General features: G+C 28.2%; 1 protein-coding gene across 5 annotated transcripts in view; it reads left to right on the top strand.

Moving 5' to 3' along the window:
- The window catches only part of LOC107450792 (uncharacterized), a 38,998-nt gene that overhangs the window by 8,799 nt on the left and 8,272 nt on the right, over positions 1 to 21,927 (top strand). For 2 of the 5 annotated variants that reach the window (XM_016066725.4, XM_087164364.1), the window contains exon 6: positions 1,485 to 1,563. In XM_016066725.4, the coding sequence (XP_015922211.4) occupies positions 1,485 to 1,563 (79 nt within the window). Of the gene's footprint in view, positions 1 to 1,484; positions 1,564 to 6,238; positions 7,207 to 9,212; positions 9,277 to 9,360; positions 9,547 to 11,986; positions 15,610 to 21,927 lie in introns of those variants that run through there. The other 3 variants (XR_011637740.2, XM_016066696.4, XM_016066710.4) reach the window with 3 other exon arrangements.

The raw sequence follows: 21,927 nt of genomic DNA, 5'->3' as shown, positions 1-21,927 counted from the left end.
TTTAATAAATTCAATTTAGTAGATTTTTATCCACCACTATTTCTAAATAATTCGTAGGCTTATATAATTCACCACTTTATAATACTTATGTAAATCTGAATCTCATATTCCAGGGACAGCAATAATCGCAATACAGAGGCACAAAATCATAGCAGTAGTTATTCACAAACTCAAAGTAATTCTCATAATCCAATGGAGTCTGACATACAAATGACATCTGTACAAAGTTATACTCCTTTCGAAAAAGTTATGCTCCTTTTGAAAAGCAAGCAAAAATAGTCAAATATTTGCAAAATTTACTATGCTGTTATATACCATTATTTTAATTATTTTGGCGTGTCCGGAGCAGTTTGCATCTCTGTATATATATATATATATATATATATATTTATTATAATCTATTTTTTTAACTTTTCATTTGATTTTTTAAATATTTAAAATCTTATATTAAACTTTTTTATTTTAAATTTTGTGAAAACTTGGGTGAAATTAAGTAATCAAATATTGAACGAATAAAGCAGCTTAGACTGCTAAAAACATGTGTTTAAAGGTTTTGCAAATTTTTTTTTTTTAAAGCTGCAAACTTAGTTACAGTTATCAGCTTTTTTGAAAAAAATTTCTAGACAGAAAGTACATAGAGTTATAAGATATAGTTTTTTCATTTAGAAAATATACATATACTCAAACATTACTTACACGAAGTGGTTAAAATTACTTACTCCGATACAGCTAATTAAAATGCAGTTCATGAGCAAAAGTTTCCATCCAAGAAAATTTTCAACTTAAAATAATTTTTTTTTGGATTTAAAAAAAAAGTTCTTAGTTTTGTTAACAGATGGCACATACTAAAAATTATAACTACAGTTACTGTGTAGCTTTTTTTAAATTTTATTTTATTTATTAATTAAGGAAAGACATTTATATATAAACTACATATTGTAGAAATCTATTTTGACAAATTGCGATTTTGGAATTAACAATTACATGGTTTAAGTTTCGTAACCTTATTGATACATAATCAGTTTGATACTATTCTGTATAAAAAGTCTCTCATGTCTAATATTTTCACTTTGTATAACTTATTTTGAAGTTTAATTTATAAAAAAAGAAATCCTTATTTTGCTTTCTGATGTAAAAAAGTGTGGGATTTGAACCTGTAGAAGCTAAAAACTACCGTAGCTCATTTTTAACATGTTAATCCATAATTTTAATGATTAAGTTATTTTTAAAAACAATTATGTCCAATATAAATCAGAAAATCGATGTATACATGGTTCGAAGTTATTTATATCTGATTGATATTGAAGTGTAGATATAATAATTACAAAAGTTCTTAATTTAAATGCTACCTATTATGAGTAGACCAGAAATAGGGTCAGTAAAAAAAGATTTAAAAAAGATAATATCCTATCATTAGCTATAAATTTATCTAAGCGATGTTTAATTATTTTTGGGAGTACATCTAATAATTATTCTGATTTCAGAAACTTGAAATTGTTGATTGTAATGAATCCAGTACAAATGATGTTGTTATGTCTACTAATTCTGCTGAGGATTCTATCGGTAAGTTTGTTGATTTTTTAGAGTGAGTTCTCTGACACAAAGCTAATTAGGATGCACTCCAAATTGTAAAAGGAGTTACAATAGTTGTTATTTTTAATTAGTTTAAAAAGTTCAATCAGTTTTATGCTTAAGAAATAAAAATGGAGATATTCTGCTGTTATTTCTCGTTCATAAACAGGGGTCTGTGCAGGCCGAATTTACTACCGTTTAGCGGTACCTTCACAAATTCAATTTTAGGTGAAACGGTAGTTTCACAAATTCAACTTTAGGAAAAACGGTAGTTTCACAAAATACTTTTTCTTAAAATTTTATTTTTGTATCCCTTAAGAAACGATAAATCTATATTTTTACCATGTTTTTGTATTGATTTTGTAATATAATTTTTAATTTTTCACAAATTATGTCTAAATTTTCACAAAATAGGTACCTTTCAGAAAAACCTAGACAGACCCCTGATAAATGAATGATTTTAAGTTAAATAAAATGTTTTAAGAATGAAATATTAAATAGTAATGTAAAATATTTTCTAGCTCTGTGTACACTTTTTTTTATTGTAACTTTTTCATTGAAAAATTTTTAAAAAAATTCATTTTCAAAAATTGATTATCTGATTTGTGAATTTCAGGCAGAACGGTTGAATCAGATCTAGTAAAAAATTTCCTGGAGTTTTTAAAAATCATAAATTGAATATTGTTCTTTAAGCTTCTGTCTTATTCTGTTGTAATTTGTTTTTATGACAAAATCATTTAAAATATTGATTAAAAAATATTTTTAAATTAAAATACTAAACATCATGTGGGAATTGCAAAATTGCCACTTAAACCTTGCTTACATTTAAAAGTTGATTGAATGTGAAGCACACAGCAAAAGCTCTGTGTCATAGAACTCACTCATTGTATAAGTTCACTTATCAGATGTTTATATAGTTTAAAACTTCTAACTTGCAACACTGGTAATGTACTGTACAATTTTATTTCCATTTCTGTTGTTTATTGGGTAAAATATTGAAATAACCACAAAGAATAATCTACTTCAATACTTTGACGGCTGCAAAAAATTTTATTCTTATAATATATTTCTGCAAAAACAATTTGTTCGAACTATATATAGCTCTCGAAACAAATTTTTCTAATATATATAACTGTGGAACATTTTATTGTAATAGTGCTGCTGAACAGTTTATTCTAATAATATATTTTTAGTTTTGAAAGCCTATAAATTTTCTCATTTAAAATCATGTATAGGTTAATATAGTGTAAATAATAATAATTGCAAATTAGTGTTTGCTTTCAATTATTTTTCGTTAAACACAACTTACTGAAAAGGCTTAAGTATTTAAGTGCTAGACTAAGGAGTCCCATTTTCTGCTATGCCCTTAAACCAAAATTTTATTTTGTGCCTATTTGCTTAGACATGTATATATACTATACTTATAAAAGAATAAATTCATAACTCTATTTAGAATGTATTCTTAAATTGGTTTGCTTTGTCAACCATTTATAGCTTCCTTCTCTCTTTATTTCAAGAATAAAGGGACCTTTTCATAGTAATAGTAGAACTAGTAAAGTAATTTTTTTTCCATTTATTTTAAAAATTATAAAATCTGTGAATTATAAAAAAATTTTCTTGAAAAATACATTTGGATGGGTCATGACCCATTTATGTATACAGTGACCCTTCTTAACTTTCCAACTCTTTCAGTTATAAAGGTGGTGTCTAGGTATAATAAAGTGACGTTGTGATACAAAATGAGGCTGCTTACATCACCATGTGGTGATAAAACTGAGAGGTAGCACCAAGAAAGTATGAAAAAAAAGGTGAATACGAATATGTAGAGCATCATTAATATTGTACAAATAGATACTTTGTAAACCAATGGGGAAAAAAACATAAAACACATTTTTGTTTATTTTTAAAATAGAGTGTTCTCTTAAAGAAAAAAAATTAAGCTACTACGTATCTCAAGATAGCGATTTTCAATATTTAAACTTCTATTGTACATCAAAAGTAAGGTTGTTAAAAGTGCGTAAAGTAGGTGCATCAAAAGTAACGTTGTCAAAAGTACGTAAAGTGAGGTACATCAAAAGAAACGTTGTCAAAAGTGCGTAAAGTGAGGTACATCAAAAGTAACGTATATCTGGTTGTTTTGCTTTTCAAAGATTGCTGTCTCAATTATTACACAATGTTAAAAATTTCCGTATATTTATTGAAAAAATTTCGCTTCTTCAACGAGTAATTTCCTGTATTTGATTAAACATTTACTGTTATTTAAATAACGGATGAAAATACATATTCTTTTTTTTTAAATGGATTGAAAGACTGCTTCATCAGAATATGCACAAAAAACACTGTAACTTTACATCAGTTATGTTACACAGTAAATCACTTGCCTCATAAGAATTAACCAACAGACGTATAAGGTGCCCTCTTTTATTATGCCTAGTGACTATATGTCACTAAGATACGCTTTTCACAAGCCTTTCAAGATCCATTTTCCTACTAGAGATGAATGGTTTATTTCTCCTCGGTGGCTTAAAGGCAAATGCCTAATATGGTACACTGATGGTTCAAAGGTTGGTGCCAAATCAGGAGCAGGAATTTATTGCTCCAATGACGGTACCAAACTTCACTTTCCCCTGAGAAACTATGCCACGGTTTTTCAGGCTAAGGTCTATGCCATTATCTTGTGCTGCAAGATATGCTTAGACAAGGGATATAAAAATACGATCCGCATCTGTTCTGACAGTCAGGCTGCTCTCCTATTACTGTCAAGGTGTAAATTCACCTCTTTGTTAGTGTGGGAATGCTTCTCGGTCCTCTGCGACCTGTCCGCTCATAACAAGGTATCCCTATCAATTATGGGTACCTGGTCATGTGGGTATTGGTGGAAATGAGCTAGATGATGAAGCAGCACGGGCTGGCTCTAATGCAATTTTCTGGGGCCCTGAACCTGCGCTGGGAATTTCTCCCACCTCATTTAGGGCATCCATTTTCAAGCTCTACGGCAAGATTGCTCATGAGCAATGGCGCGCTGCTGACGGTCAGAGACAAGCTAAGGAGCTGAATCGCGACTGTCCTTGTGTATGTCAAAAGGAGCTCTTAAAGCTTAATCAAAACAGTTTAAGGAAGATCATAGGTCTTCTTACTAGTCACTGCATCCTCAGGAGACACCTACTCATAATGGGAATAGAATCCAATTCTCTTTGTCGGGGTTGTCATGTTGAAGAAGAGACATCACGACGCATACTCTGTGATTGTGATGTCTATTTTGCTCAAAGATTTGAGCATTTAGGACAGCATTGCGTCAATACCTGGGAACTGCAAGACGTTCCTGTAAGGTGCTTGCTGAACATCATTTCAGCTGTAGGGCTTTCTTGCTAATCACGATTTAGGATTTGGGTACAATAGACCTCTGGTCGATGTGCCCTGCTCGTCAGAGCTGCCCAACCTCTAAGTCTAAGGTGCCAAGATAATGGAATTACTGTGTCTTGTAATGAACTTTGATGGGCAGTCTGTTCTGAAGAGAATGCAATAATGAACATGTCAAAACATATCTACTAAAAGGTAAGATTTCAGTTCCCTTCAATTCAATGTGAATTATTTTTCAAATTTGCTAGGGAATTTTATTAGCCTAATAAAATAGCATTATTTTTAACATTAAAATAGATTTTTTTCCTTAAAATAAAGCAAAACAAATGATTATTTGAACTCTCCAAATGTAGTTATGCTAATACTACTAATGGTATTTATAAAAAATGGTGGCAAATAAATTTTAAAATAAAGCTTCATTTTAAAATTTAAAAATTATTAATTCATAATTTTTAACAAATCCTTATTTATATTTATAATGAACCTGTCGAAATACATCTACTAAAAGATAAGATTTGAATACTCTTAAATTTAATATAAATTATATTTCAAATTTGCCAATGCAATAATACTGCCCTACTAAAGTTGCATTCTTCCTCACATTAAAAGTTTTTTTCTTCCTATAAAATAAAGCATAACAAATCACTATTTGAACTCAAAATGTAGTGATACTAATTCTTTGTAACTAATAGTATTTATGATTAAAAAATTAGAGGCAATTCAATTTTAAAGTAAAGCTTTATCTTAAAATTAAAAAGCTTATTAATTCATAGTGTAGTTTTAATAAATCCTTATTTAATACAATTTTCGTGCTTATAAATACCTATTGGGGTTTTATTAAAAATTTTAAATCATTGCTAAAAAGACGGGGAAAAATATGCGTCGTAATCAAGTTTTCGAATATTTTTGACTGCTTTTAATGTTTTGAAGTGTAAGCTAATTTATTCAAACTAGCATAAATTGATTTCTGTTCTAGGAGGCCTCTGATAATTAATTAATGGTGGTCTGAGTAGAGTTTTAGTGGTCTTACGCCAACTGACCACCGTTAATGTAAGGACCTGGCAGTGCACATCATTGTGCCTCATGCTTCTCGGTGACTGTTCGGTGTGTTGTTAACCTAATACTATTTCTCATTATGAACTCTGCTTGTTTTCTAGCTTTTTATATTGATTCTTAGTTATAATTATTAATTTATTTGAGTGAGACTGATTTCCAATATTAAAATAATTTGTAGTTTTATAATTATGTTATATGCCTGATTGTATTTAGCGTGTATCATATTTTTTATTTATTTACATATTTTTAGGGAGTGACAAGTCAGACTTCACAGAAATAAAACGTCCAAGAGAAAATTATAAACAAAATAGCAAGAATGAAATGAATAATCATCTAGAAAAAACAACCAACAATCAAATTCCCAGAGCGAATTCAAGGATAAGTTCTGCTGCAGTGAGCTGGCAAAAAATGGCTATGCCAGCTGTAAGCTGGCAAAGAATGCCACCTCATTTGTTACAAACTCTAAATGAGAATAAAGAACCTTTGCCACATCATTATAGAGAAATGATTAGAATAATCGCAGATGATATTTTAAGCTTCACAACTAACCCGAAGAAAGCGTTAGTAAAAAGTGTAGCTAAAATGTGTGTTGAAAAATTTCCTATCTTAAGGGACAATTTCCAAAATTTTACAATTGGATCAGGATATGATCATCTCACAAATCGCGTGATCTCACGAATTGAAAACCTGAGAAGAAAATTTTCAATATCAAAAACGCTTGTTGATGATCCAAAACTACACAGTAACAAGAAAAGAAAACAATGTTATGACAGTTATGGGTGTGTTGCGTGGTCTCCAAGCATTCCGCTAGATGAGACTATTGAAAGTTTAGAATCTAAAAAAAGACTTTTAAAAAATTGCCACCCAAATAGTGAAATGTCCATAACTTTGATGAATCAAACTTATTACTTACAAAGAAAAGAGATAAACGAGGGAGCGAAAATAAGTGACTTATTAATTGAATGGCCACTTCTTTTTCATTCAACTTTTATGCTGCAGCATTTTGAAACTTTAACTGACAAAAACATTATTGAAAAACTAGGAAGTACAATTGATTCCAAAGGAAAAGATTTTATAACTTTTTTTCTGGCGTGTGAAGAAAAGGAAGTAAAATCTCTGATTATTCAAAACAATGGAAAAAATATTGTGCTGTTAATTCTTTTTGGAATCGCCAAATATTTTAATGAAGACATTTCTATATTAGTCAAAATGTCAGAGGTAAGTTAAAACACTGTAATATCAAGTACTTGTTATTTATTTATTTTTCATATGAAACATTAATATATATATATATATATATATATAAGGATAGCTCAATTAACAATAGATTTGCACACAGCGAGAGATTAAGACTCAGTCTAACGTTGAATCAGGAACTTTAGTATTTAACTCATTTTCATATATATATAAAGATATCTCAATTAACTAGGAGATTAAGACTCAGCATAAGGTTGAATCATGGACTATAGTATTTAACTAATTTATTATTAACTTGCTTGGCCACGCTCCAATTTTTATAGTAATTAATTTTCTATTCTAAAATCAGTGATTTTTTTTGTTTCATTCTTTGTATTATATGAATACTGTAATTATTAATATAATGATATGATGATAATTATTAATGTGATGTATAGAACATAAATGTGTTTTTCTTTTAATTCAAATAATTTTTTATGAAACTTATTGATGTTTTTCATTTTAAAAGCATTTTGCTTGTGAATTATTATTTTTTCTGTATTAGTTAATGTAAATTTTGTATTGAATCTTCTTATCAGGGATAATTGTATTCCCATGTTCCTCAGATTTCCGGGTTTTTTGTATCATCCTTCACAGAGTTCTGCCTTTTCATAGAGTTCTGCAATCTAAAATGTTTTCATACATGTGATTCGTATTCAAATTTAATTTTCTTTCTTTCTTTTTTATTAGTTTCTCAGATGATTTTTGCTATTTTTAATATTTGATTCTGCGCCCGAATCTGCTAATATTGCGTATCAACGAGATTTTAATATCAATTTTCGTATTTACCTGATTTAAAAGTTACACATTGTAAATCATATTCACTCGATTTAAAAATGGTGCATCGCAATTCCTATTCACTCGATTTAAAAATGGTGCATCGAAATTCCTATTCACGTGATTTAAAAATCCAATATTGCAATTTGTATTTACAAGTTTTTATAATCCAATATCGCGATTCATACTCATGCAAGTTTGAAATCCAATGTTGTTCGAATTCATGCGTTCCTAATATCAAACATCAATTTTCGTATTTACACATGATATAAAAGGCGAACATTGCAATTTGTATTCACGTGATCTAAAAATCATACATCACAATTCATATTTGTGCAATTTAAAAATCCAATATCGTGATTTGTATCTTCGCGTTCTTAACATCCAATCATGATTTATATTCATGCGATTTTAAAATCCAAACTCTTGTAGAAACAAATTTCGTTATTAAATTAGTTACTATAAAGTTGTTATTTTGTAGGTAATTTAATTATACATCTTTGTTCAAAAAATTGTATTAAACATGTATAATACATAAATTAGTATCCTGACGTCGAGCTTATGCACATAAAATTTGCAGGGTTTTTCACTTTGTGTCACAATCACCTCAGTCTTATTTTAAATATCCTATAAGAAATTTTAATATTGAATGGATGTTTTCAAAAATCTTGTTATTCTAAATATCCTCCAATAACAAATGTTAATAAACAGAGTTTTGCAATACATGTGAATCTTTATATTTTAAATATCCTCTAATAATAAGTGTTGATGATGTACAAAGCTTTTCAAGATATAAGAGTTTGATTTTAGACAATAGGCAATCTTTCTCTTTTAAGACTATCAACAACAAAAAATTTATAATACAATGCAATAAATATGTTCTTGATATTCTTTAATACCTTTATGAGGTATTTATTTATATTTTACTTTATTCATAAATTATGTATTTATTTCAATTATTTTTTTATTAAATTTATAAGTACAAGTTGTGATTTATAATTTTTTTTATTTTTAAATTGCATTAAACATATTTCCAAATATTTATAAGGGCATTGTTTTTCATTTTAAGGTTAATCTATGAATTTTAGAGGCTTTTTTATTAGTATTTTGAAGAACTTTAAGATTGTCAGCATCCTAGATAAATATTAAAAATATTGGTTTAGATAGATTGGTTGGAATAGAAAAATAACCATAGGAAATATTTCTTGCAGGTGTTAAACCAACATGATGTAGTTGAAATTGATATTCCTGGTCATCCATGCCTTGTTGGGATAGGTAAGTGCCATGCAAACTGTTTTCTTCATAAGACTTATCAAAATATTTTATCATTATAATTTTTATATTGTATTTGTATAAAAGTATTAATAATTTCTTAGGGCAAAATGCTCTGGATACTGAAGGGTTTATGCTTGGTATAGATGGATGTGTGGTAAATAGCGAGTTAAATAGGCCTGAAACTGCATTCTCAGTTCTCTTTGCTGCGTACTACGTATTTAATTTAGAATATCCTAAGAATATTGCTGTAACACTTGAATTTTTTCAAAGGTAATTTTTAGCTTTAGAATAATTTCAAATATTAATACTATAATTTTAACCATTCAAATTAAACATCCTCGCCCATTTTAAGAAAAGTTTTTATTTATTTTGATTTGAATAGAAAATAAATCTAATTTCTATCGCTTTACAATTATTTATGTATAAATACTGTAGAAAAAGTGTTGACATGGATTAACAGATGTTGTAGAAATTATTTTATATCCTATTTAGACAGGATGTAATGAGGTTTTTGTATACAAAGACTCTTAAAATAAGTTTTTAATTATTTAATCTCTTATTGATTCTATCAGCAAAATAACAATAATTAATATGAATCATGTTTTAATTTGAAAACTACTGATTTGAAATAAATCATCCTCATCATCATAGTTGACCAGACAGCCAATGTGGATCAATGCCCTCCTCTGAAGATTTCTCCACAATGAATTCCGATTTATCTTTGATCTCCAATTCTTTTCATTAATTGCAAGAAAATCAGACTCCACTGAGTCAGCCCATCTCAACTGGTGCCTCTCCCGATTTCTTGTTCCAGTGGGTTTGAAAAGCAGCATCTTTTTTATTGTATTGTCATCGCTCATTCGTCACCACTCAATTCATTCTATTTATTTTTATGTATTTAATAATATCGGGTTGTGTTTATAAATCTTGTATAGTTCAAAGTTAAATCTCTTTCTCCAGTTATTGTTTTCATTTACACCACCTAGTATACTCCACAAAATCTTTCTCTGAAATATTGTGACACAATTTTCCTCCAGTTTTGTCATTGTCCAAGCTTCTGAAGCATATGTCAAGACTGTCCTGTTTTGTAGATTAAGAGTTTTGTTTTTCTTGAAAGAAACCTAGATTTGATAAATCTTCTCAGCCCATAGACAGCCCTATTTGCCAGATAGAATCGGTTTGAAAATAAATAATTTTAATATATATTCTGCTAAATTAGAAGTTATGATATAAAAGTGGAAAATGCTGCAAATGAAAAAAATACAAAAACTGCCATTGAATGTTGATGCTGATTCACAATTAAAAGTTTTCCAAACAAACTCACATTATTACACTTTTTATCAACTCGCTTTTGCATCTGAGTAGGTTTTATCTTGCAATTGAAATTTTGACTACTTACTGATTAGCTAGGTAACTCAAATTTGTATTAAAATTAACAACAATGCAAATTTCAACCCATATCTGATTGCTACAAATAAAACCATTTGCTACTTATTGCCAAAGGGATTGTATCAACCAAAATTTTTATCTCATTTTGACGAACTAGTAAGCTGAAATTTTAATTGGGGCTCTGTGCTGAAATACAATATGAATTCCAATTATTTCCTGATGTTTATAAACAGAATTTATTGTTATAGAAATTTTTCATCAATTGAAATTTTCTCCATTCCAATCAGCTAGAGTGCATCAATTTTATCTTGAATAGTGTGTCTACAAGTTACAATTATTGCCATTCAGCACAGATCTCTACAAGTACAAGCTTAGGCGTAGTCTGAGTTTTAGTTTTGAGGGAATCCATATTTTTCATAGAAGATAATTTATTTATGTTAGTCGATATACCATGCATTTTATACTCCAGTATAATAAAACGTGGTGACTAAGGGAATAGAGCACTTGCCTTCCAATGAGGTGACCAGGTTCAAATCTTAGCAGTGGCTGGTTGATACAAACTCTTCTTTTGTAAGTAAGATAATAACTTACTCAGTGTTCACCCACACATAATTTTATAAGCATATAGGATTAAAACATAAAGATGAAATATTTTTCGTTTTTGCCTTTTCTGTATTAATATCAGAAATTAGTAAAATTGTCTTCTGTTTTACCCTTTTTTCGTATAATATTTGCTTATCTAAATTGGTGAAAAATGTACCTTAAAAAAAATGCCCTAATTACAAGAGGCTAGTAATTTATAACTTTTTATTGGTATAATTTTTTTTTTAATTTTTTTTTAATAGTAAGTAGCATTTACCCAATAACTTAAAAATTTGTCATAATAGTAGACTTCTTGTAATATGCTGTTACGGGCTCCATAAAGCTTTTACCATATATATCTGTGTGATATCATTGAGGAATTTTGACCACTACTGTTTCCATGTATTTAATTCCGGCCCCTACAAAAATTTGGTGTTTGCAACACCTATGTAACTAACATGCCATATAACTTTCTTATAGACTATTCTCCCATTAAAGCTGGAAAATGCCAAGTGTTAGCATAGATAAAAAATTAAGCTAAGCACCATCTGTAGATCATTTTGATTGCAAAAAATTCTATATAATTTTTTTGAATAAAAAAATTCTATAAGAGTTTTCTTTTAACAATATGTTTTAATTTATCATGATTTATTTTTAATGTTTTGAGAATTTGAACAATTTTATGAATATTTTTATGAATTACTTCTAATTTTTTGTAATGATGACTTCTAATTTTTAGGTGTATTTTGGAAATGAACCCACTTCAGGGATCCAAAACTCAAAGTAGAAAGACAAAACAATATCAGGGCGTTCATCCAAAAATTTTGAAATTTTTGAAGAATTTTAACAGGTGCACAAATGGGCTCTTTTTGTAAAATATCAAAAAGAAAGAAATTTCAAAGGACTAAAATTTATGATATTATGTATTCAAAAATCTTAAAACTTTCATTCAAACTAAAAATCTAATATATATAATAGGCAGTTTAAATAATTATATTTTTTATATTTCAGTGACTATATTCATTTTGACTTTAAATATTGCTACAGCAAAATTTCTGTTTTTGCAGCCAAGTACAAAAAATTTAAAATTATGAATCAAATTCCTCATCTAGTCATGCTTCCCTGGTAAACAAAAAATAAAATTTTATCAAACAGTTATAAAAATATACAAAGAAAAGTTCCTATGAAAGAAGAATGTATAAGCAATCAATGTTAGTATTGTATAGCTGCCAACTCTTCTGCAATTTGCAGAAACTTTCTGCATTTATGCCCCAACTTGAGACTAAAATCTTCTGCATTTTGAAAATGTACATTAAAATTGTGTAGCTTCTTAGAACTACTTCTAATTGTGTAGCATTTTAGATCAAGGAATTAGAGCTCATACTCAGACACATATGTATCTGAGCATAGCTTCTATTCCCTTGATCAAACTATGATATCTTGAATGTAGACGGTATTTCAGCCTGAAAGATGTTTCAGGTAATTTATTTATGAGATTAATATGTTGATATAAAATAGTACAAAAAAGGGATGATATTTTTCTTTAGTGTCAGATTTGAGGTGATTGTTAAAACCTCCTTCTCCTGGAGCACCATATTCCAGGAATTGTACCTTTTAATTCTTTGAATAAGGAATAAAAATGTGTTAAATCTTGTGCATTTTAAGTAATTTCTTGTGCAATATTGTTTTGAATATTATGCATTTTAAAGAAAGGGGGTTGGCAGGTATGGTGTTGGGTCATTTTCATAATTTGTTGTCATTTAGAAATTAAAGAAGAAAAAAATTTTTTATATGAGAATGACTAATGAGCGATCCCACCATTTACGAATTTCATATTATCAGACTCTGAAAGCATATAACTCAGTTTAAAAAAAAGCAGTTTTATGATAATTTTTGTTAAAATAAATCTTGGTGTCATTTACCTTTGCTTCAAATTTTATTAACTTTCCTAATTTTCAACATTTTTTAAAAAACTGTTGTGTTGCAGATGTAAAATTTTCGATGACATTTATAACAATCAATTTTTATGCAGGGTGCTTTGCGTTTTTAAGAAGTGCTTAAAGGTACTTATTTTTTAATTTATGTTTTAAAGGCATTTAAAAGTGCTTTTTTTATTTGGGGTTTGTAAAAAGTGCTTATTTTCTATCCTTTAAGAAGAGATTTTTTTTATTTGCTGTGTCGATTGTCATTCTAAATTACGAAAAATTCATGATTTTCCCAATTTTCTCAGCAATATTTATCAGAAACTAGTTATTCTATCATTATTATGTAAAGTTTTTGAAAATGTTTTTGAATTTTATTGATGTTATGTTTATAAATTTAGAACTTTAAAGGAGAAAGGATAGATTACCGCACCGATTATTTTTTGTTGAAAAATCTAGCTACATTCTCTGTTATATATTTTTTTAAAAATTTAAGTGTGTATAAGTTATTAAAAATTAGATTATGTGTTAATGGCACTTACCGTTATTTTTACAAGAATTATTAAACCTGACTCATAAATTTTTTTCTGATTATTATGTTTTTAAAGTCTGCATATATCATTTGTAAATAGTGGCATTGCTCTTGTGTATTTTATGCTTAAAGTTATGTCCAATATGGGCTATTTATAAGTGTAAATGGTAACTTTTTTCATTACCATTTGTTAGCTAGATTGCTAACATTGATAGCTGGTCTTCTGTAGATCTGGTTTAGACTATATTCTCTTGTGATCTCATTTCATCAGACCATTTATAATTTTTATGGTTAAAGAAAAGCATTAGTCTGTGTTTCTTAGAGCTTGAAAATAGTGTGTGTAAATCTTTTGTAAATAATGTATCTTATGTGTAGTAAAATGTTCTTCGTAGAAAGTAAGTGTATTAATTTGTGTTATCAATCTACACATTTATGTTTATTTCTTATTTTTATAATTTTCAACATAACTCATTCCATGCTTTTTTACAATTTATAAAATTAGTTTACATTTCCTTTTATTGTAATATTTTAATTTAAAAAATTCTGGAAAAGTATGTCTGCATGCAAATAATTCCATGATGTTATCATACTAATACCATATAAATTATTTTTCAATTTACAGTTCATCAGTATATTTATTTTAAATAAAAAAAATTTGAAAAATTTATGTTTGTTTGAATTTAGACTTGTAAAATTGGTGTTCGCATTGATCAGTTTGATACTAAAAAATTTTCTCATGTTTACACTAGTAGTTTCTAACTATTTTAAAACCTCAGAACAATTTTACGAGATATATTATAAAACATATTATCTACTGGAGTCCAATTATACTTCCTTTATCTCCCATGTTAAAGACTGAAAATGAATGCAAGTTTCCAATTTATTAAGTTTCTGATTAATATTTTGGAATACCTTTTGTTCCATTTTCTGCTATTCTGCTCCATTTTCCTATTACAGTCGATGCTTAATGTAGCGAAAACGTATGTTCTAATGTGAGGTCATATTATAGTGCATCGGAATCCATATAATAATAGTGATCCACATATTATATAATGTATGCGGAATACTGCAAATATTAACTCATCATTAAAAAGAAAACTTGAAAAATTTTAATAAACCTATGCCTTACTTTAGTAGGGTAATTTGTTAACTAGAAGAAAAGAACTCGACTTTTTTCTATCTATACATAAAAGTATCTTTTAAAATAAAATGGTGCATAGTATTTTTGAAAAGTGCTTAAAGGTGCTTATTTTCGTTTTTTAAAAGCCCTTAAAGGTGCTGTTTTCATTTGGTGTTCTTAGAAAGTGCTTAATTTTCCTTATTTGAAAATAAGATTTTTTTCTTTTCCATGTCGATTTATGTCCCGTATTATACAAAAGCTTGCTTTCCACATTGTTCTATTCAACGTTTTCACAATTCATTCAACCAGAATCTAACATATACTATCTTTTAACTAATTTGGCCTACCGTCGGTCCATAGCGTATGGAAGCGCAATCATTTTACATGTTTGATGAACTACTTGCGAGTCCGCGTGTGCATCTACTGAGCTGTGTTCGGTGAGATTATTGCACTCTTGTGTGCAACTTCGCTGCATTTTGCAAAATATTTTCAATTTCAGGCTTCATTTTCCAACCTCTGATATCAAACAAAAAATCTCTTGATCATTTTATAATGGCTAATATACTCAAGAAAAGAGTTCTTTGTCAGAAACTAGTTATTTTATTATGATCATGTAAAGTCTTTGAAAATTATTTTGTATTTTGTTTATGTATATAGTGCTTAAAAATATTTTTTGAGTGCCTAAAAAGTACTTAAAAAATGCTTATTTTTTGTTGAAAGATTTTACTGCGCACCCTGAATAATGCTGCATAGTTGAAAAATGCATTAAAAATAATATGCTGGTTCAATGTTGTCATTTTCAATAAATCACATACATCAAAATAACTGCAAAGACCACTTGTTTTAACTCAAAAATAAGTCACACAAGGGGATTGACATTTTACAAAAGGAGTGAATACAATTTTCAAACCAGAGAAATGATAAATTTATTTTTATCTTTTGAAAAGAAAGTTACACAGAGTATAAACTACCATAAATGATGACATCTTTGAATTTAGGGTGACCTGTCACTCTTCCTTATTTCAAATCGGAGATGATTGTGCTCCGGAAAAAAAAACGGATTTTTCGCTAACTGTAATCCGGAAATCCAAGGTCCAGAAGTTTCAAGAACTCATCGATCACATTTATGTATTAAAATTCTTATACATTTCATTTAAAAATATTCAAACAAGAATTTATACTTGGCGTCTCTCTCATTTATAAATATTTTTTCTGGTAGAATAATAAACTTATGCATAATTATTCATTTAAATTATGCTGCATATATTTATTTAGAATTTCATGTTTTGAAAATATCAATGATTTAAATTGATAATGACATTAATTTTTTGAAATGCGTCATTAATGATTTTACTCAAGAAATTTTCAGGACTTTTGGTTTGGACTCACAATCACCCCTGTTCAAAGAGAATACAAGGTGTTTCACATTTATTGTGTGGTAACATCAAAGAAGTAATGGTTTAAATAAATTTGAAACTTTTTATAGTATTAAAAAACTAAAATTTGGTCGCTATATTGGAATGAACACTTCAATGTAGACCTTAAAATAATATTACATGTATGGAATAGCAGATGAGACATTAGGTATCAGTCGTTATAATGGAAAGGTCGCTGCAATAGGGGTGGCACTAAAGTGCGTAGATTGTATTATTATTTTATGGAATTTTGTAATCGAATTTTTAAGCTTTTTAGTAATTTTAATACAGTCGAACATCGCTAACTCGAACCTCGATTTCGCGAATTTTTTGATATCTCGAAGAAAAAAAAATTTCCCTTCAAATTTCCTATACACTCAATGTTAAAAAAAACTTGATTTCACGAATTTTTCTTTTTTTAATCCCTCGATAACTTGAATTTTTTTTCTCCATAAATAGAGTAAATTTTTTTTTCTAAAGTTAAAAAAATATTCCAAAAAAAATAAAAAGTTTAGAAATGGCTGACAAGGCATGGAATGATGTGTCTTCCTCTATGATAATGAATGGCTTCAAAAAGTCTGGATTCATTAAAGATCACGAAAGTAGTCCAACAATCAATATCGTTAATTCTGCTGAAAAGTACACCGAAAATGATTGGAACAGATTGACCGGACTCGCGAAGCTTGATGACATGGAATTTCATGACTTCGTAAACGTAGATAATGCAGTAACAGTGTGTGGTCAGTGGGATGACAATGATATCATCGCTCAAACGAAAGCTTCTTGTGAACTATCAGAAAAAGAGGATGAGGAAATCGAAGATTTACCACCCAATGTTACTAACAAACAAGTCCTTTCTGCAGTGGACACTGTAAGGAGATTTATTGAGACATTTAAAGCTATAGTCCACTTAGAAAGTGTTATAGACATACTTTCTTACGCATCTCTAAAGCAAACAACAATTGAATCTTTTTCTAAATGAAAGTGTAAAAAGTGCTTTTAGAATAAATATGGAATAGTAAATAAGGTACGTAAAGAGCATTTTTCTTTATTCTACCATCGATAACATGCGATTTTCGATAATCCGAATTTTCGATATCTTGAATTTTTTCTCCTCTCCCTTCAAGTTCGAGATATCGAGGTTTGACTGTATAATAATGAATAAAAATTTTCTATTTTTTAAGTTTCTGATTAATATTTTGGAATACTTTCTGTTCTATTTTATTCACTAAAATTTATTAATACTATTTTACTGAACTTTGTTATCGAATTACAATTTTTAAGCTTTAAAATAATTTTGATATTTTTTCTAAGCTTATTTAGTATATTTGGTACAAGCACGAAAAAGAAATTGAAAAAAAAAATTTACTAACTATGCACCATAAAATACGTTTCAAGGAATAAAATTAACCAAAAAATATTTTAAAATATTAATCAGTAACTTAACAAATGGGAAGTTGTCATTCTCCTTTTAGCATAATGGAGAATTACACGAAAACTAATTTCCCCCTAAAATGAGAATTTATAAAATATGTTTTGCTTACAAAAATGGACATTGAAAGTATCTTTAAGCTTAGCGCAAATATCTTATTAAAATCTGATAATTTCAGTATCTTCATTTATAGAGAAAGTAGAATCTGACTACAGAACACCCGTAACCTTTTTTTATGTTATGTGCTAAATAATTTAATTCAAATCATATCTAAGACAATTTACATTACTGAAACAGTCATTAAATAAAAATTTGGAAAATAGAAATTATTAGATTTTATTGAGATATTTGTGTTTAGCTTAAAGATATTTTCAATGTCTACTGTTGTTTGTAAAATAAATTCTATAAATTTTCATTCTAATTTCTTTATCTATGTTTGTCAACCCTTAATTTTTTTTTTCTTTACTTAAATGTATTATTAAATATTTTATAAGTATTTAATCACAAGCCTGCATATATATGAGGTTAAAAATTCTAATAAAAACTTTAAAAAAAATTTTTAATTAGTTTTGAACTAGATTTAGACAAAAATCTAAAATTTTTATGTATATGACTTACAAAGCTCATAAATTTTGACTGTAGATTGCAGGCAGGGCCGGATTATACCTTTCGTAGGCCCTAGGCACAGAGCCGGATTATACCTTTCGTAGGCCCTAGGCATAGCCGTTTTTGCCCCCCCCATTCCTCCCCTCTTTCCCCGCTAAAATTTTCTTGCATATTTTTTTTTTACATTTTTATTAATATGGGTTTTAATTTACGAATTTGTTTATCTAACTTTATCTGCAATACCGACATACTGCCGATATTGCAGTTGATATCGATAATACCATTTTTGGTGAAAATTTACTCTTCCGATTTAGAGGAAAACCTTGTAGATGAATTTTTACTATTTTCAAATTTGTATGAGCATAAATCTGCACAAGAAATGTTGAAGGCTCAAATTAAAGATAAACTTGTGAATACTTTTCTTAACGTTCACATTGCATTAAGAATATATTTGTCGATTCTTGGATCAAATGCAGAAGGAGAAAGATCTTTCTCCAGATTAAAATTTATAAAAAATTATTTGCGTTTAACAATGAATCAAGATCGTTTGGCATCTCTCGCACTTATGTCTATTGAATACGACATTTTGCGTAGTTTGGAATTCGACAGCATAATACAAGATTTCGTTGAATCCAAAAATCGCAAAAAAGTAATATATTAGATCATAAGATTCTGCAAAATAATTTATTACCGAAAAATATTATATTTTTATTTGTATCTTCATAATTTTGTGCAAAATACACTTGTTGTTTTTAAAGCTAAATTATTTTGGTCAATAAATTTTTTTCTCCCAAGTTTTTCGTAGGCCCCTGAATTTCGTAGGCCCTAGGCACGTGCCTAGTGTGCCTATAGGATAATCCGGCCGTGATTGCAGGCTATATATCCAATAGTAAATTTGGATATTCATTGGATTTAAAGTAAAGATTTACCTTAGACTGTAATTGATTTGCTTTTGAGTTGAAAATAAAAACTTGTTTTTTGATAATACTATACAACTGACAGCACGCTTTTTCTCAATTACAAGTTCACTATTTTCATATTCTCTGGCTTTTATTTGTTCTTTTTACTGCTGTTTCTTCATATTTTTTTTTTTTTTTTTTTTTACGGTTTTAGCTATCACTTGTTATTTTTTGGAAATGGCAAATAAAATATTTCGCCAAAGAGACTGTTCATTTATTTTGTCTTGTTATAGGTAAAGCAATTAAGCAAAACATTTGTGAAAATATTATTACATTATATTTAAAAAAAATTGTATTAATTATATTCGATTTAAAAAATTTTATTATTTATATTATATTTAAAAAAATTGAGCGGTTACTAGAAATAAAAAAAATAAAAAATTTATAGTAATGTAACAGAGAATTAATTTCAAGAGTGCATTTAAGTTAAGATAATATATTCCATATAACGGAATCACAGTTAAGTTCTACTATGTTGCTTTTAATCTGACAGCTAATCTGATTGGATGCTTAAACACTTTTTACATTTTTGATAATGAAACAATATTTTACTAAATCAGCTTTGCTAATTATTTCTAATGATAAAATTCTTGCTTCTTTGAATGGTTGTATACCCTAGTGCAGGGGTGGCGAACCTTAATACACCAACGTGCCATTTTTTCTAAAAAATTGTTCAATGATGTCATAGACGTGCCGTCAAATAATTTTGACTTTGTGATTATTGGGAAAATAATAATACTAAATACTATCAACTCAAAACTAGTTACATTGAAAAAAAAAAAAAATTTTGCAATGTCTCAGTTATAGGCGTAATTCAACTTAAAGTAACATCAGTGTGACTTCTGTTGCTGCAGATTAGATGACAAATAACTTATATTAGGTTGTAAGATGTTAGTTTAAGCAAGACTGTTAATTTTTTTGCTAGTTACTTATTGTTAAATTGTTTTTTATGGTTATTAATTGTTTTTTAGCATTAATTGTTAATTTTTTTATTAATAGTTGTTTATTATTTTGTTTGTTTTTGTGAATTTTAATTTAATTGTTACATTAGCTTCATAATGTAATAACAATTCATAGTGCAATAACAGTTGCGATCGGTGGGGTGCCCAAAATATTGTGTCACACGCCATTGGCTCGTCATCCCTGCACTAGTGTGTGCATTACTCATTTTTGCAATATTTAATTTAGTATACATTTTTGTGTACTTTTCAGCTGTGGCACTGCCATAGTACGAAATATAATGAGGTTACATCAGATCTACTCATTTTCTACAAATAATTCATATCAATTTGACCTGTGTATTATTTAAATCATCTTGTGAATCACTGTTCGTGTGAATCACTTTCACCATTTATGATATCAGAATGATAACTACTCATTTTCTACAACTAATTCATATAAATTTGACCTGTGTATTATTTAAATCATCTTGTGAATCATTGTTTGTATGAATCACTTCCACCATTTATGAGATCAGAATGATAACTACTCATTTTCTACAACTAATTCATATAAATTTGACCTGTGTATTATTTAAATCATCTTGTGAATCACTTCCACCTTTTATGAGATCAGATTAATAATTACTCATTTTCTACAAGTAATTCATATGAATTTGACATGTGTATGATTTAAATCATCTTGTGAATTATTGTTTGTGTGAATCACTTCCACCGTTTACGAGATCAGAATGATAACTACTCATTTTCTACAACAAATTCGTATAAATTTGACCTGTGTATTATTTAAATCATCTTGTGAATCACTGTTCGTGTGAATCACTTCCACCGTTTATGAGATCAGAATGATAACTACTCATTTTCTACAACTAATTCATATGCATTTGACCTGTGTATTATTTAAATATGGTGTCAAAAGCATGTTTTAAGTTTCTTAAATTAGTATTTATATCAACAAGGTGTCTACTTTTACTAAATCAATGATGTTCAATGTTCTATTACTTTGTAAATCACTTATTTTTGTGCAATCTTGTACCGTTTACAAGACAGAGTGATAACTACCAACTTTACTACACCTAGACACCATTTTTATAGTTATAGCTAAAGCCTTTTGAAAGTTATAATCGTGGATACGAAAATTTTTATTGCTAAACTTAAATTTTTATTGGCAAACTAAAGTTTAAATGCTGATTAAATGATAAATACATTACCATATGTAAGTAAGAAATAATTTTATTCTGAATTGATATTGCAAAAAAAATAAAATAACTTTCAAAAATTAGAAACAAAGTGTGCTTTAAAACTAGAATAAAAACACTAACTTGTATTATAACCTGTTATAATACAAGTTAGCTGTAGTTAAACTCTGTTTATAGGTTACTTGAAGTATTTTGCACTCAGTCAAGGATAACAAGCATTTTAATGAAATTTTTTAGTAAAAAATATTTTTTTAAAAATCTATGACTAATTATCGTCTGCACATCATAATCTATGTCTATAAATTTTACCTGGGATGAATTATTGCATTCAAGGTGGTATAACATTCATATGCTGCTAGATTTATGCAATTTTGCCTGTGTGTTGTTAAGAACAATGTTTTTTACACATTAAACATTTTAAAAATATTTGAGAAGATTGATTTTTGTGCAAGAGGGATTTGATTAAGGATTCAAATAGTTTTTCAAAGAGAAGTGCCTGATTGTTACAAGTATAAAATTTGGCATTTAGCATGAGT

The sequence above is a fragment of the Parasteatoda tepidariorum genome, chromosome 5 (assembly GCF_982258835.1).
Source record: "Parasteatoda tepidariorum strain Cologne lab strain chromosome 5, Ptep-v5.0, whole genome shotgun sequence".
NCBI lineage: Eukaryota > Metazoa > Arthropoda > Arachnida > Araneae > Theridiidae > Parasteatoda > Parasteatoda tepidariorum.
The sequence above is the reverse complement of the archived record's forward strand: the minus strand, read 5'-3'. Positions and strand labels throughout refer to the sequence as shown.